The sequence below is a fragment of the Macrotis lagotis genome, chromosome 5, assembly GCF_037893015.1.
Source record: "Macrotis lagotis isolate mMagLag1 chromosome 5, bilby.v1.9.chrom.fasta, whole genome shotgun sequence".
Lineage (NCBI taxonomy): Eukaryota > Metazoa > Chordata > Mammalia > Peramelemorphia > Peramelidae > Macrotis > Macrotis lagotis.
Window position 1 is genome coordinate 39582727 of NC_133662.1, and position 16648 is coordinate 39599374.

The following is a 16648-nucleotide window of genomic DNA, read 5'->3' on the forward strand; positions in this document are numbered from 1 at the left end:
AAAAAAATTTCTTATAGCTCTCTAGAATGGGGAAGAATGTTGATACATGGGAAAATTTGAAGACAAAAAAATACCAGATACCAATGAAATAATTGTGAATAGACTATTAAAACAGTAATACAGGTTAGAAATTTATTTAAAACACTAATTTATTATTATTATCATCATTATTAATCTCCTCCTATGTTCTAGGCTTTATCCAAAGTTCTGGGGATATTTTATCCCCAGAAAAAGTGAGATAATTCTTGTAAGTAGTTTACATTTTTATAAAATAGAGACAACAAATATGTAGAATTAATAGCCTGGGAACGGAGTTTGAATCTAAGTATTCACAGAGGTTGGGTATGGGATGATAGGGCAGTAGGTGACTTTGCCTTTTCCTGGAGCAAAAGTAGTATTGATTTGATTTTTATTCTAAAGCAGGAAAAGGAGATGGTAAAAATGGAGATATCCATGTAATATTAGTGTAGTTAGTGTGTTGTTCACACTGGGTAAGATTTGTTGTCCAGGTAGGTAGTTGAAAAATATTCTGAGGTCAGTTAGATATAGTGGATTAGGGGATATTTATACTTACCTGTCTATCAGGAGAAGACAGTTAGACAGTATAGTGGATAAAGGACTGGGCCTGGAATCAGGACCTGAGTTCAAATTTGACTTCAGAAATTTAGGTGTGCAACCTTGGGAAAATCATTTAATTTGTTTTCCCTGGAGGCAACTAAATGGCTTGGTGAATAATGCTGGATCTGTTGTCAGACAGACCTGCATTCAAAACCAACCTCAGTCAATTAATAGTTATGTGGCCCTGGACAAATCACTTAACTCCTATTTGCTTTAATTCAGTGGAGAAGGAAATAGGAAGCCAATTATCATTATCAAGAAAATCCCATGGACAGGATGGTCCATAGGATTATAAAGAGTCAAAAAAGACTAAACAAAAAAAAGCCAGGATAGTTCAGTTCTAAGGCAGCTTAAATGATTTTTATAGTCTCTTCGAAGTCAAAATATATGATCCCCCTTCTCTACTGAAAAGCATGTAAATACTACTTTGAGAGATCAAAGTAGTTCCTCTCTGAATAAATCAGCTCTTGTTACAGATAGAAATAGGAGGTGTCAAGGGTTTTGGAAATAATTCTCAAGAGCTGTCAAGTAATTGAAAGATGTAGGTAGAAGAAGAAATAGACTTGCGCTGTTCATCCTCAGGAGGAAAAATCAGAAATGACAGGTGGAAGTTGAAGAGAGTCAGATTTAAGTTCTATGAAAAGAAAATTTTCTTAACTTCAGGGTCTGCCCAAGGAGGTAAAGTCTTGTTATCACTGGAGATCTTTGAATAGAAGTGAGGGTGACACTTGTCCTAGATATTGTAGATGAGATATATAACAGTAAGACAAAAGGACGTCAGCAGTTCTTTACAGTAATTCAATTTTGAGATTAAGAAGGCAGAGAGATTTATTCACTTTAGTTTTTTTAGGCTAGAGATGTATTATCTAAAATATTTGACAGAAATTTTGTGTTTTGTTTAATGGTGGAGTGGATAGGGTTTTGACTTGTAGTAAGAAAAATCTGAGCCCCATATACTTACTAGCTGTATGATCCTGGATAAGTCATTTCAACTTTTATACTTCAATAGCATTAATTTCCTCATTTGTAAAATGAGGAAAATAATAATAATTATCCAGCATTATGGTGAATATAAAGGAGACACCCTCTGTAAACTCTAAAGTGTCATAAAAATGCTAAATATATTATTACCAATACATCCAATGTTTCATGCATCAAAGGAACACTCTGTGTTTCAGACTTACAGACACTGCAGGGAACTCAACAGCTTCTCTTGGTGAAAGAGAATATCAGAACTCCAGAAAGGCAATGTTCCTTGTAGGAAGTGGTCTGCACGTGCAGTTAAATAATGTAGGTTTAAGTTATAAGTTGTTTAGCATTTCAGGACCTCCTTTTTCTCCTTTACATATTGAAAGTTTTGTACTATGATTTCTAACACAAAATTTATTTATTTAAAAAATTGAATAAAAACCCTCTTTATGTTAAGTACAATTCTAGAAGCCAGAGTTTACATGATAGAAACAGTTTCTTAGGGTCCAAAATCTAGGAACTATGCTTCTTCACTGGATCCAGTACATTCTTTCTTATTTATCCAAAGACCATGTGACAATATTATTTCCTGATGAGTATTAAAGGTTTTGTTTTTAACTTAAGAGTTAAGTAATAAAGGATACATGGACAGGAAATGCCTAGTTATATATTTGGAGGCCAGGGAAACAGAAAAGAAAACATCCCATAATATCATCACTGGAAATTTTTTCCATGAAAGAAAGAAACTGGGCTTACCATTTTGGGTGACAAAATGGGTTTTGAGGGGAAATCTGACTCCTTACTTACTGTTTCACTACCATTTTTCTCTGAGAGCTATTTTAGCTTTCACAACTCCCAGAATGTTTCATTTATGAGAATTCTTATTCATACTATCATTATTAAATTCACCTTAGTTACATTCAGTACCTTTCTTCATTGCCTTGATTTTAAAAGTATATTATAAGAGATTTGTTGAATATTAATAGAAAGCCCACAACATGAATTATCGTATTTGAACCAATATGCAATTTATTCAAAAGATAAAATCATCAAGGATTATTAGAGAAGCCTACATAAATAAAAGAACTGACATTTCAGAGTGAGTGAAATATTTGTACATGATTTGCATAGGTTACTGAGATGTTTTTATTAACATGGTATTTCTCATTGTTCATTTTGGATGAATACAAAATATTCTAATATTATATTATAATATTTATGACCTGCATTATTTCAGTAAGAACTTTATATATGTGACAATTTTTCCTCTTGAGTTTACAATAAGCTAGAATTTCATCAAGTTCAACAATGATCACACTACTAATAAAAATAGATAATCTGATTAAATGGTTAAGTATAACAACCATAGAATACAGAAGAATGACATTGTCCATGCATTGAGGATTATTCTTGATAGCATTGCAATTACAGTTAGAGTTATAAAGGAATTATAGAAGCTGAAAAAATGTGAAAATAGGATGTGCTAAAAGTAGAGCCAGAATCATACTCTTTTTATGGTATGAAATAAATGGGATGGAAATTCTACCTCCAATTTCTTTATTGTTGAGTAAGAGCCCATTGGTTTGTACTGTAACTGATGAAAAGAGAAGTATGGAGAACTGGATGCATGTAACAAATATGGGAGGTCCTAATATGTTCCCAGGATGTGGCATGTTGCCATTGACCACAGCCTCTTGGAACAAGATAAAGTCATTCAAATAGTTAACAGATGTTAACTATAGTTGAAATACAAAAGTCTTATTGCTAAAATTACTTAGGGTCATATTGAGATTTGGCTCTTCGTTTATAACTTAACTGACTTGGCAAACAGAAAGTTGAGATCCAGAAGCAAAATGTATAATATCAGGGCCACACACTATGTGGAATCTCATAAACTACTGAAAATATGTATTCTGTGTTGAACCCACTTGATTAAGTATTAACCAAGTATTCAATATTGGGGAAATCTGCATTCAATTTTCAAGTGAATTAAAAAAAGTTATTTCTGTCACAGCAATATATGACATTCTCCAAGTTCTAATGTTTATACACTGAATTGTTTTATTATTTATTCACAAGTCATTCTATTTACCTGGAATCCATGCTATGCTTTGACTCAACAATCTTCTTTTTTAGAGCTGAGTCCACTTCTGTCCATCATTTCACATTTCCAAATAAAGTGACAGTAATGTTAATCAGATGAGATCTATGTATTTTGAGATGGTGCTTCCAAATTTCACAATCCAACATCATTCATGTCAAACATTGAAGGAGACCTGTGCTACTTTAGAATTTGTTGTCTTATTTATAGCTCTACAAATATAGTTCCCAGCTTCCATCACTTTGTAAAGATTCACCCCCTGGTCAGCAGGAAAAAATGTAAAAGAAGAAAAGGGAAAAATGAGATAGTGAAATATTATTATTATTAGTAGTATGACCACTTATCATTTAAATAAGAGTTTTAAACTTTGCAAAGTGCTTTGCAAGTATATTCAATTTTATTATTACAATAACTGAGACAGGCAGAGAGCAAATGATTTGCCTAGAATCATTCACCCACTTCATCCTGAATCAAGATCCAGTAATCTATCCATTATACCATCTAGTTATCTCTATTATTTCTATCTGGTTCCATAATTATCAAGTGCTAGATTTGTTGTTCTAAATCTAAATACTTCACATTTAATTCTCTAAAACATAGCATTATCATTTTCTTTTGTTTTCCTTAATAATGTTAAACAACTTATCTTTATATAATATCTTAAGGCTATATAATATAGTGAATATGGAGATAGAATCAGTTTCAAGAGCATAGGTTTGAATCCTCCCTCAAACACTTAAAAACTGTGTCACCTTATAAAAGTACTTCTCCTCCATAACCACAGTTTCCTATTTGGTAAAAAAAAATTGGGGATGATAGTCCTTGAGATGCTGTTTTCAACATCAAATAAAATACTATATATATCAAGTACTTTGTAGGCCTTAAGATGCTATATGAATGTCAGGTATTATAAAAAATTTTCAAAATATATTTTATCTGTATTATCTCATTTGATAATCACAATAGTCCTGTGAAATAGGTACTATTATTATCCCTCTTTTAAAGATAAAGATACTATATCAGAAGACTAAAGTGACTTGCCAAAGGTCATCCACTTGTTTGAATTTGAATTCAATCCTCTCTCTTTCTGATTTTAAACTCAACAACCTCATCATGAAATATAGTCTATAATCTTACCCATATATAACTCCAAGGAGCAACCACAATGTAAATATTATATACACAGATGAACTTGATGAAAGGTACAATAGACAGAAAAAGATCCAAAGAAAGACAACTCAAGTAATCAAAGATAAGAGCAGCTTTCAGATTTAGGATACATGAAAACATAAGAACTCTTTACTGCTGCAAGATAAAGACTTAAAAGACTTAAGGCAACATTGTCCTTAGGTCAAAAAGAATATTAAGAAATAATGCATTAGCTTTTGGAAATTCTCTGATGATATATGAAAGTAAAAAGAAAATAGAACTAAAATTGTGATAAATATGTACAACAAAGGTTTAGGCCAGAAGTTCTTAATCATTTTCTGCAATCCCTGGTGTCCTATGATCTGGTGAAATCTCTGGACTCCTTCTCCAAAATATATTTTTAAGTGTGTAAAATGACATGGTATCATGAAGGAAACCAACTATATTAACATAATTATCAAAATATACATAAAAAGTTTGTGGGCCTCAAATTTTGAACTTCTGTTTTAAAACTTCATTATCAAGTCTTAAGAGTTACAAGAAGTTGAATCTGAACCCTAAATAATACACAAAATGACTTATTAAGCATAGTAAAATCACTTAACATCCCCTGTTCTCTGCTTTCTTTTTTTCTCCTATTAATTAATTAATTAATTCATTTCATTCATTCATTTGTTTATTTATTCACACATTAATACAATAGTAATGTTTTAAAAATAAACATATTCCCCCTCTCCCCCAAGAATGAGAAACCCTCAAGAAAATTAAAGTAAGAAAGAAAAAAAATGTGCTTCCAGCTATATTCAGACAACATTAGCTCTATCTTTGGAGCTTTAGCATAATTCCATCTGAGAAAATGCCTCAATTTTTTTTCCCTCACAGTTGCTATTACTAGTTGTATTTTCATCCATTCTATTCCTTCCCATCTCCATTTATTCTGTCCTTTTTCTTTCACCTTGGTCCTTCTCAAAACTGTGTTGTATCTGACTACCCTCTCCCATGATCTTCTCTCTCTTCTATCACCTACACCCCCTCTCTCCGCTCTGCCTGTTTCCTTTCTCCTATCCCTTTCCTCTCCTATTTCCACCCCCCTCTAGATTAAGATAAATTTCTTTCCAAATTGATTGTGTGCTATTTCTTCTCTGAGGCACTTCTTAATGAGATGAAGGCTCATTCATTCCCCCTCACCTTCTACTCCATTGCAAAATCTTGTTCTTGTTTCTTTTATATGAAATAACTTAGCCTATTCTACCTCTACTTTACCTTTCTCCAGGACAATCCTTTCTCACACATTAATTTCACCTTTATAATATATAATACCTACAAATTCAGCTCTCTCCTGTGCCTTGTTTATATATGCTCCTTCTAATTGCCCTAATAAATGAGAAGGTTCATATGAATTATCAGTATCATCGACCCATGAAGGAAAACAAGCAGTTCAACATAATTAAATCCCTCATAATTGACTCATCTCATACAACCTCTCTATGTTTCCCCTGAGTCCTGTACTTGAAGATCAAAAGTTCTGTTCAGTTGTGGTCAGTTCAACAAGTCCCCTATTTCATTCAATATCCATCTTTTCCCCTGAAAGAGAATGCTCAATTTTGCTGGGTAGTTGATTCTCAGATTATAATCCAAATTCTTTTGCCTTCCAAGTCTTACAAACCCTTAATTTGGATGTTGCTAAATCCTGTGTAATTCTGATGGTAGTTAGATGATATTTAAATTGTTTCTTTCTGGCCACTTATAATATTTTCTCTTTGAATTGAGAGTTCTGGAATTTAGCTATAATACTCCTGAGAGTTTTTATTTGGGGAATCTCTTTGAGGACGTGATCAGTGGATTCCTTCAACTTCTATTTTACCCTCTGCTCCTAGCATCTCAGGGCAATATCCCTGGGATTATTTCTTGAAAAATGAAGTCTCAGCTCTTTTCCTGGTTATGACTTTCAGGTACCCAATAATTTTGAAATTATCTCTTCTGGATCTGGTTCCAGGTCAGTAGTTTTTCCAATGTGATATTTAACATTTTCTTCTAGTTTTTCATTCTTTTAGTTTTTTTTATTGTTTCTTGATTTCTCAGAAAATCATCAGCATACATTTGAATCATACACATACATTTGAAGAAATTATTTTCTTCAGAGAGCTTTTGTATCTCCTTTTCATATGGCCAATTTTGCTTTATAAGACATCCTTCAGTTCAATGATCTTTTGAACTGCTTTTTCCATTTGACCAAAACTGGTTTTTAAGATATTATTTTCTTCAATAATTTTTTTGTATCTCCTTTGCCAAACTGACTTGGTTTTGATGATTTTCTCACATGCTCTCATTTCTCTACCTATTTTCCCTCTACCTACCTTACTCAATTTTCAAAATATGTTTTGATGTCTTCCATAGCCTCAGATCAATTCACATTTTTCTTGGAGGCTTTGGACATGGAAGCCTTGATTTTGTTAACTTCAGAGTTTTATTTTGATCCTCTAAGGACACAAAGTAATTGTCTATGGTTAGATGCTTTTTCTTCTGCTATTTGCTCATTTCTAAAGTGTATGACTTGATTTTAACTCTTTGTTAGGGGTAGAAGACCCATTTACCCAAGCTTTTGAAGATTTTGCAGCTATTTGCAGGGACAGCCCCAGGGATTCCAGTTCCTTCAAGGAGTCTTTGATCTCCTGGTCTGCACTCTGGTCTGTGGATGACCACACACAGACACACACACACACACACACACACACACACACACACACACACACACAAACACACACTCCCCTCTGCCCTGGAACTGTGAAGAGAGTCCTTGTTTCACTATGGCAGTTAAACTTCTTTTCCTGAGACTGGAGCCCCAAACTATGACTTGGATCTGAATGAGGGTGAAGAAAAAGAATCCTGTCCCAGCAGTAGCAAAGAGACTCTGCAGTCTCCCATGACCCCCTTACTGTTCTTAGACTCAGCACTCTGGAAGCAGTTGTTGGATGTTTCCCTGCCAGGTGACTCCCCAGATCTGCTTTTGGTTCCTGGGGCTGGGTCTATGCTGAGACCTGCACTGGTCTGTGCTCCATGCTCACTCTGATGCTACAGAGTTTTCCTGTTGACCTTCCAAATTGTCCTTGGCAACCCCTGGGCTGAGAGACCTGGAAATCGCCCCCATTGCCATGGACTCAGATCCCTCTCCCCCCCCCCCCCCCCAAGGGATCCAGACAGTCCCGGAACTGTTCCTAGATAGTTGGAGCTGGATTGCTCCCAGAATGTGGTGCATTCTGAGCTACATTGGGGTCCTTTCCAGCCTTGGTACAACAGAACTTTGCAAATCTTCCAAATTGTCTTGGGTCAGGACATTGTTTCAATTGGTTTTCTGTGGGTTCTACCACTCTAGAATTTGGCTAGAGTCATTATTTAAAGGGATTTGGAGTGGTCTGAGGGAGAGCTTGTGGGAATTTCTGCCTTCACTATGCTATCTTGGCTCCACCCCCCCCCCCCCTGCTAACTTTCTAAAGCTATAAATTATAGACAGATTGGCAAACTGCACTATGAACAGTTTCCACACAAGGAATTCTAAAACCTGATCAAATCAATAAAACTATTTTGATGATTTTTTAAAGCTGAAATTGGCATAATACCATTAATCTGTGATAATCCCCCTGTAGTATGTATGTCCCAATATCACAGTTATACATAGGATTTGAAAATATTACTTTGAGAAGGGAGGGAACAAGCACTTATTAGTACCTAATGTATTTAGGTGGTTTACAAATATTTTCTCATTTGATCCTCACAATTACCTCCAGAAAAAGGTGCTATTATTTAGCCCCATTTTATAGATGGGGCAAACATATGTTAAATATCTTATCTAGGGTCACCCACATAGTTTCTAAGGTTGTATTTAAAGACTTGCCATGTTAGATGACCAAGTGGGAAAATCAACTATAAAATGGGATCAGAGAAACAACTGAAAATGACTGGACAATATATGTACACAGATATTTCTACATGTGTATATACATGTATATACTATATATATATATATATATATATATATATATATATGCATGCAAACACAAACAAAACACACATGCATACTTAACCATATTTTCTTATCAATGGTGTTTACTATGTATAATTTTTGGAGGTCATAAATTTGAGTTCTCTCTTTTTTAAATTAAAAAAGTCATGAAAATATTTTTAAAAATCCACTATCTATAAATAACTTCCATTATTATTATTTTTTGTACAACCACTCCAATAACTAAGAATTACTTCAAATTGGATCTTAATTCAGGAAACCCAGTTGTATCACAGTAATGTCTTTAGGTATCTCCTCTGTTGGGTTCAAGGCACACTCTAGTTTTGATTCTCTCACAAAGTTAAAAGAAATTTTGGATGATTGGCTACATGTGTCAACTGAAAGTTCTTAATTATCTTCTAACAAGTGCTCACAGGAGACTTTTAAAGCTTCATCAACCATCAAATCCTCTCATCACCTCCTCAGAATTCCATTTGTAACAGTCATTTAAGCTGAATTGTTGAAATACATGCAAAGAAAGGAGGAAAGTCTTTTAACAGCTTTCTACCCTTTTGTAGGACTTAAAATGTCAAATAGAACATATTTTAAATTGTTACTATTTTGTTTCTCAGTGTAACAGCCTAACCTATTTTAAAAAAAAAAAACACCTAGCTTTCGTTAATAACCTTCAACTCTAAAACATGAAAAAATATCATTACAATACCTTATAAAACAACTTTATACTTAAAAAGTCATGACAGTCTTCATACTAAATGAAGACTCAGGGCATCAGTTATAACACAGAATTCAGAGTTAAATGGGACCTCATGACCAGAGTCCTTTTTATTTTATAGTTAAGAAAACTGAGATCCAGGAAGATTTTGACTAAGTTCACACTGCAGAGTGAGCTTTTGAACCAAGTTCTGTTTAGGCAAAATTCAGTGCTCTTTCACTATACTTTGACTGACTCCTCTTGTTCTGTGGTCATATTTGTTTACCTTAATTTTTTTCACCTAAAATTGATTTAATCTTCATTTGTCTTTGTAGGAAGCTAAATTGCTCTCTTTCTAAAAGGAGTATCATATCTAGTGAGTACATATATACATACATACACACACACACATATATATATATATATATACATATCTCTATATATATATATATAGATATATATATATATATATATATACCATTTTGGGAGATAGTGTAGTCCTGTGGAATGACCACTGCTTTTGCACTCAAAAGATTAGAATGAAATTTAGTCTCTAGCATTCTTCCCTGTAAGTCCCTATAAGTCATTTTCACTCTCTAGGGCTCTGTTCCCCCATCTTTAAAATGAAGACACTGGGCTAAAAGACCTCTCAGGGTCCTTCCTGCTCTGAAAATGTGATACTATGAATCGAGATGCTATTCCATAAAATGAAAATAAGGTTGGATTTGGATTTAGAAACCTGAATCTCTAACTGTTGTTGATGATGATGTTTATCTTTCATTCTCAAAGAAAACCATGACATCAGGGAGGTGATGCCATGAGAAACAAGTAAATTGGATTTGAGAGAGGAGATGATAAGCTAAGTCACCAGCCTCACTTTCTACTTGAGAGTCATGTAGTTCTAATGGTTGGATATGAATCAAGATGACTGGATGAGAGGCAATCAAGGTTAATTGACTTGCCCAAGGTCACACAACTAGTATGTGTCTGTGATCAAATTTGAACTTGGATCTTCTTAACATTAGGCTAAAATTCCTATCCACTATGCCATCTAGCTGTCTTTAAATATGATTCCTAATTTCCCTTTCTGTTTTAAACCTAAATTTCTGACCCTTAACAAGTACCAAATATGTATAGTACATGTTATGTCATTTAAATAGTTTTGTGCTATTATCTAATAAACCTTTCCCTTTTTCAAAGTAGATTTAGGAACACTAAATTATTGAATTAATCTTAAACTTAATTTTTTTTGTTTAAAAATCAAGAATAGTAATATTTGTATTACCAATCTCTTGAAATTGTGATGTGTATCAAGTCAGGTCAAGTAAATATTACATAATATATGGGAACTTTGAATTTTTTAAATTCTTTAACAAAATATAATTACCTGAAGAACAGAAACTGCCTTTTGCTCGTTTTTGTATCCACAGAATTTAACAAAATGCCTGATACATAGTAGGCATCTAAAATATGTCTATTGATTGTTTTCATTTCTGTCCTGTATAGTGTCTGATACATAATAGCACTTGATAAATACTTGGTGAATTGGTTCTGATGGTTGGGATTAGGGGTGGGTTGGGAGAAGGGAACATCTAGACTTGTGATTTCATTGGTTCAAAAATTCTTCTTTAGGAAATTTTCCCTTCTGAGGCAGATCAGCATCTTTTCTACAACCTCAGAATTTCAAGAGTTGTCTGTGGAACTGAGACTTTAAATGACTTATCTAAATTCACTTGACCAGTGTATATCAGAGGTAAGACTCAAATTTATCCTATTTTCCTTACTCTGGGGCTAAATTTCTATCCACTATACTATGCTGCCTCTTAAATTGAAGTTTAAAGAGTTGTAGCAAATGTAAGGTATTATTGTTCTCAATGATTGAGCTGTAGCAATATTGTTATTGTAAACCTGTGTAGAAATTTGGATTTTCATCTATGAATTTCTATTTTTTTATCATCTTTGAATTACAGCACATTGCAAAAGTAAAATAAATTTTTGACCTTAGAATGAATTTTCACTTCTTACAAATCTGATCTTGGGCTTCATGGAATACATGAATATTATTTGAATTCATTAAAACAACTTACCGTATTGAGTCCCAGACCATTCAGCATATATATCAAATCCTCTGTTGCTACATTCCCAGAAGCACCTTTTGCATAAGGACAACCACCTAATCCAGACACAGCCGAGTCTACAACATTAATTCCCATCTGGAAAGCAAACAAAAGCAATGCATTTTTCTTCAATTAGCAGTATAGTGTTTTCATTGGATAATTACATTTTCATTGGATTTTTGTAGGTAAACAAAAGATTAGTTCTTCCACAAATAGTTGGTTTGTAGGTCGAATGCCAGAATCACTTCATTTTAACCCTGAATTTTGTTGTCTATAAAGTTGGAGAAATAATATCAGAGGGCCTGCTTATAACTACCAGAACCATGATAATTTGCTGATGTACCTAGAAAATGTGAATGCAAGGGGAGGCAAGGATAAAAGATGCTACAAATGGGAAATTTTCTAGATACGACCACAGAATAAAGTAGGAGACACCCCTCTCAACTGTTGAAGCAAAAGTTTCAAGATTCAGCAGCAGTGCCTATAATTGTTTTTGATGGAGTCATCTTAGGCTGTACCCAATTTAATTTAACCAATGAATTGTTTAATTACTTATAAAGATATCTTCCGCTCACATATACAATAATAGAGGACAAACACTGTATTGTTTCTATTTTTCTTTTTTACAGGATCCAGCTTAGTGACATATATTTTTGAGCATTTATGTGATTTTATAAAAATAGATAATTCCTGGTGAGGATTTCTTCTCTGCCAATGCAGATTAGCACCTGATATGCTCTTTATAATCTTAGTACATCCTAAGGATACTGAGAAGCTTTGCAACTTTCTGAGGGACACATAGATATCATGTGTCAAAAATAAGGTTATGACAGCAGAGGGCAAGTCAAACAGGTCTTCCATATCAGAAAAAAAAAAATTAGTTTGGGCCTAGTGATTTGCTATACTTGGCTTCCCAAAAGTCTTAGTATAGTTTTAAGATTTATTAGTTCAAAATTTGAACAGAATGCTTAGTAGAGTTTTTGCAACTTTTAGAAATTACCATCAGTATTATTTTTGGGTTTTTTTTTTCAAGGCAAATGGGGTTAAGTGGCTTGCCCAAGGCCACACAGCTAGGTAATTATTAAGTGTCTGAGACTGGATTTGAACCCAGTTACTCCTGACTTCAGGCTGGTGCTTTATCCACTGCACCACCTAACCGCCCCTCCTTCAGTATTAATTTAAGTTTATTTTAATTTCCCCAAGACTTGGAACTATTTGCATATCTTTTTTTTCTGAGAATCAGATGTTTGGGGAGACTTACTAGGAAAATTTAGGTTGGACATAGGCAGATGATTGCTTCAGTCCCAGTGATTTATAAGTCTCTTTTATACAGTTGTGGAGTAGTTGTTAATTCTGTAGATAGCGTTTAAATCAATAAAAAGACAGGAGTTCAAGTACACAGTGCTTTGGGAGGAGATGCAAAGATGTAGGAAACCAAGAACTTCACTCAAGGAACAAATTATATTTTTTTTGCTACATAGACAATATTTGCATTGTAGTTAAATACTTTGCTTGTAAAAATCCTGCTTTAAATGTCAGAAGTGGTGCAATCAACAATCTCTGGAGTAACCAGGGAAGGTTTGATGAATCAAATAGGACAAGGACTTGGTCCCAAGTGTTGGATAAAGCATCCACATTCAACAAGATGACTTGAGAAGATGACACTGTACAGATATAACAGTCTTCAGCTACCCAAAGGATTGTCATATGGAAAAGTGAACAGTCTTGTTTTACTTATTCCTAGAGCATAGAATGAGAAGAAAAATGCAGAAGCAGTAATAGATAGTAGAAAAACTAGATAGCAGAAAACTTCCTCACAATTAGGGTCAACCTTAAGTGAAATGGGTGACTCTCAAGAGAAATGCCTTCCTCCTTGAAAGGCATTCAAACTGAATATATACATTATATTGGAGATGTGTTTCATGTTTGGGTTGGGATAGTCCCTGGTGTCCCTTTCCAAACAGAAATTCTGCAATTCAGTAACCAGGATTTTCTCTTATCAGATGAGAATATACAAAAATTCAGGAATTAGAAGAATTATAAGAACAATCTAAAGGGATCCATCACTCTCTGGGGATTTCTAAAGGCTAAAAAAAATCAACATGGTATTCCATACAAATCTTTCTCCTACCACCTCCTTATGTCCTGTCTCCCAAAATTAATTTGTGACCAATGGATAGTTCACTAAATCTGGTATGGAAGATCTGAGTTAAAATCTAACCTCAGTCACTTAGGAGCTCTGTGACACAAGACAAATCATTGACTGCTGTTTGTCTGAGTTTCCTTTACTGTAAAAGAATAATAATAATAATGATAATGATGATGACAATTTATATATAGGAAATGGAAATCCTGTAATTTAATCTAGTTAGTATCATACTAATAAAGCCATGCAATTGAAGGTGTCAAATTTATGGGTTTCTCTTCTTTTTAAACTTGATTAGTTAATCAAATTATCATTCTGAAATAGCACTGAATTTTGCAGACCAAGAAGAGAGCAATTTATCAATCAATAAGCATTTATTCTAAACACCAGAGATTCAAAAACACAAATAAAATCAAACCCTGATCCAAAGGAATTATATTAGAAGAAACACCATTCTACACATATAGGTAAAATATATGATTGCAACCTGATTAGCATGATGACTGACACATAGATGAAATTAACTTTTTTATTTGTCTGAAAAACAAGGGGATGAGAATATCAATAACTCAGTGCCTGATATGTGACAGCACTGTTCTTTATCTATTTATTTGTTTTCCTGTTTGTTTATTTTAATTTTTTCCCATCCATATGCATACATATATTTTAAAGTTATAAAATTTTCTTCCACCCTCTCTTCCCACCTCCCTCAGCAGCGAACTGTCAGGTTAGAACTGTACATACATATTTTTGATAAACTGTTTACTGTTTTTTCAGTATGAGAAATTAGGATTAATGGAAAATAAATAAATAGATATAATTTTTATAAAGTGTTCATCAGATTTGGAAGGGTTGTTTATAGCTTTTGTTTTTTGTTTTGTTTTCTTCCTCTGGATGGGGAAAACAGTTGTCCTAGCTCTCTGAAATGTTAAGAGATGTTGCTTCCATCAAGGTTGATCATCTCACAATGTTGTCCTTAATGTGTACATTGTTCTCTTGGTTCTACTCCTCTGGCTCAGCATCAGATCCTGTAAGTCATTCCATGCTTCTCTGAGTCTAACCATGTATGATTTCCTATATAACAGTAATATTCCATAGTATTCATGTACCATAACTTGTTTACTCATTCCCCAATTGATGGACATCCTTTCAATATCCAATGCTTTTCCACTATGACAGCACTGTTCTTAGCATTTTTAGAAATATTATCTAGTTTGATCCTGATAACAATCCAGGGAAATAGGGGTTGTTATTTTCCTCATTTTACAATTGAGGAAACAGAAGCAAGCAGAGGTTACTGACTTTCCTGTGTTCATATAGCAAGTGTCTGAACCTGGACACAACTCTTGCTGAATCCAGGCCCAGTGCTTTATCCACTCCATCACCAGCTTCCTCTATAATACAAGAGAATTTCAGGGAGATGGAATAACTGGCAGCTAGGGAGTGGGGGTTCAGTAAAGAATTTCTAGGGGATGTGGTTATTTGAATTGAGATTTGAAGAAAGCAAGGAATTCTAGTTCATTCTAGTCATGGAGGAGTCTTTTGCAAAATCTCAGAGAGAGGAGATGGACTACTACTGATCATGGAGAAGAAAAAGCACACTGGTCTGACTGGACCATAAAATGCATGAAGGAGTCATCTGTTAACAAGTCTGGGAAAGTGACCTGGAATCATGATGAATATTTTAAAACTCCAATTGAAGTTTCTAGATGTACCATATGGCAATATGGAAGGAACGGAGATTCTACAGCAGGCAAAAGACATAGTCTGAGCTGTGCTTAACAAATATGACTGCTTAAAAACATTGGCAGCTGCATGGAGTCCTGATGATTGGAAAGAAGAAATTGGCAGAGGTGTGCTTTCATTGTCATGGATTTAAGGTGTCACTAGGAGAATCTTAGATTATGTTAACTGAAGATCAATATCTACTTTGTTGTTCTAAGATGTCCAAAACAGAGAAGTTTAGGAAGGCTGAGCTTTTGTGTAGGGAGTGATAGCGGTAACAGAGCTGAGGTTATTTTCTTTTGGACGTGGTGCAATGAACATGAAATATGTCTACAAATCCATTGTTTACGATTAATTCAGTGTGTACTTCAGGGGAGACTCAAATATATGAGAATGAGAGACTTGACACTGATCCCCACAAGTAGAGAAAGCTCCTAGTGGGGCAGTAAGAACACAGTGGGGCAGGCTCCAGGAGACATTTGCCTGTGGTTTGGCTGCCAAATAAAGGCAGCTGGTAGCTTCTTATTTTAATTCATTATTATCAACAAATAGTATAAAACCCAGTCATTTCTAGGTTGCTGGAATATAAAAGTTGTCAGCACCCTTAAAATTCTGAAGCCTATGGCAAAACCCTGATCCCCCTAAAAAAAACTCCAGCTCTGCAGAGGATTGATTATTTATGTACTATGTACTTAATACTTTCAAATGAGAATGTACAGGATTTTAGAATGCAGTGTACAAAGCAAAGTTGCTATAGGCAGGTAATGTAGGGCTGTTGTGCATTGATCAAGATACATAAATACATTGCTTTATGCTCTGGCTGCAATTTTCCTCTGCTAGAACATTTTCAGGCAAAATCTGAATAGGTTTTGCATAAGAACAGAAACAAAGATTACTATCCTATGATGTGATCTGGTCTATTCTAAAATGAATGAATTTTGGAAAGTACTTCTTCCTGTTAGCTCTGATTATGTTTCTACAGAGACCTTGGATCTAAAAGATTCCTCAAGGAGTCCATTAGAGTACAAAATCAAGAATGTAGGAGAAATTTGTCTTTAGTACTATTAGCCTCAATATGGCCCTAACTATATTCCTTATTTAGTTAGGTACC

The 16648-nt window shown here is 34.2% G+C and overlaps 1 protein-coding gene across 1 annotated transcript in view; it reads right to left on the bottom strand.

Annotated features, from left to right (window-relative positions):
* Positions 1–3069: 3069 nt before the first annotated feature.
* Positions 3070–16648, bottom strand: part of HMGCLL1 (3-hydroxy-3-methylglutaryl-CoA lyase like 1) — a 254110-nt gene continuing 240531 nt past the window's right edge. Inside the window, exons 8-9 of the mRNA XM_074237239.1 lie at positions 11637–11762; positions 3070–3947 (exon numbers count right to left, since the gene is read on the bottom strand). Of these exons, the coding sequence (XP_074093340.1) occupies positions 3846–3947; positions 11637–11762 (228 nt within the window). The 3' untranslated portion in view covers positions 3070–3845. The remainder of the gene's footprint in view (positions 3948–11636; positions 11763–16648) is intronic.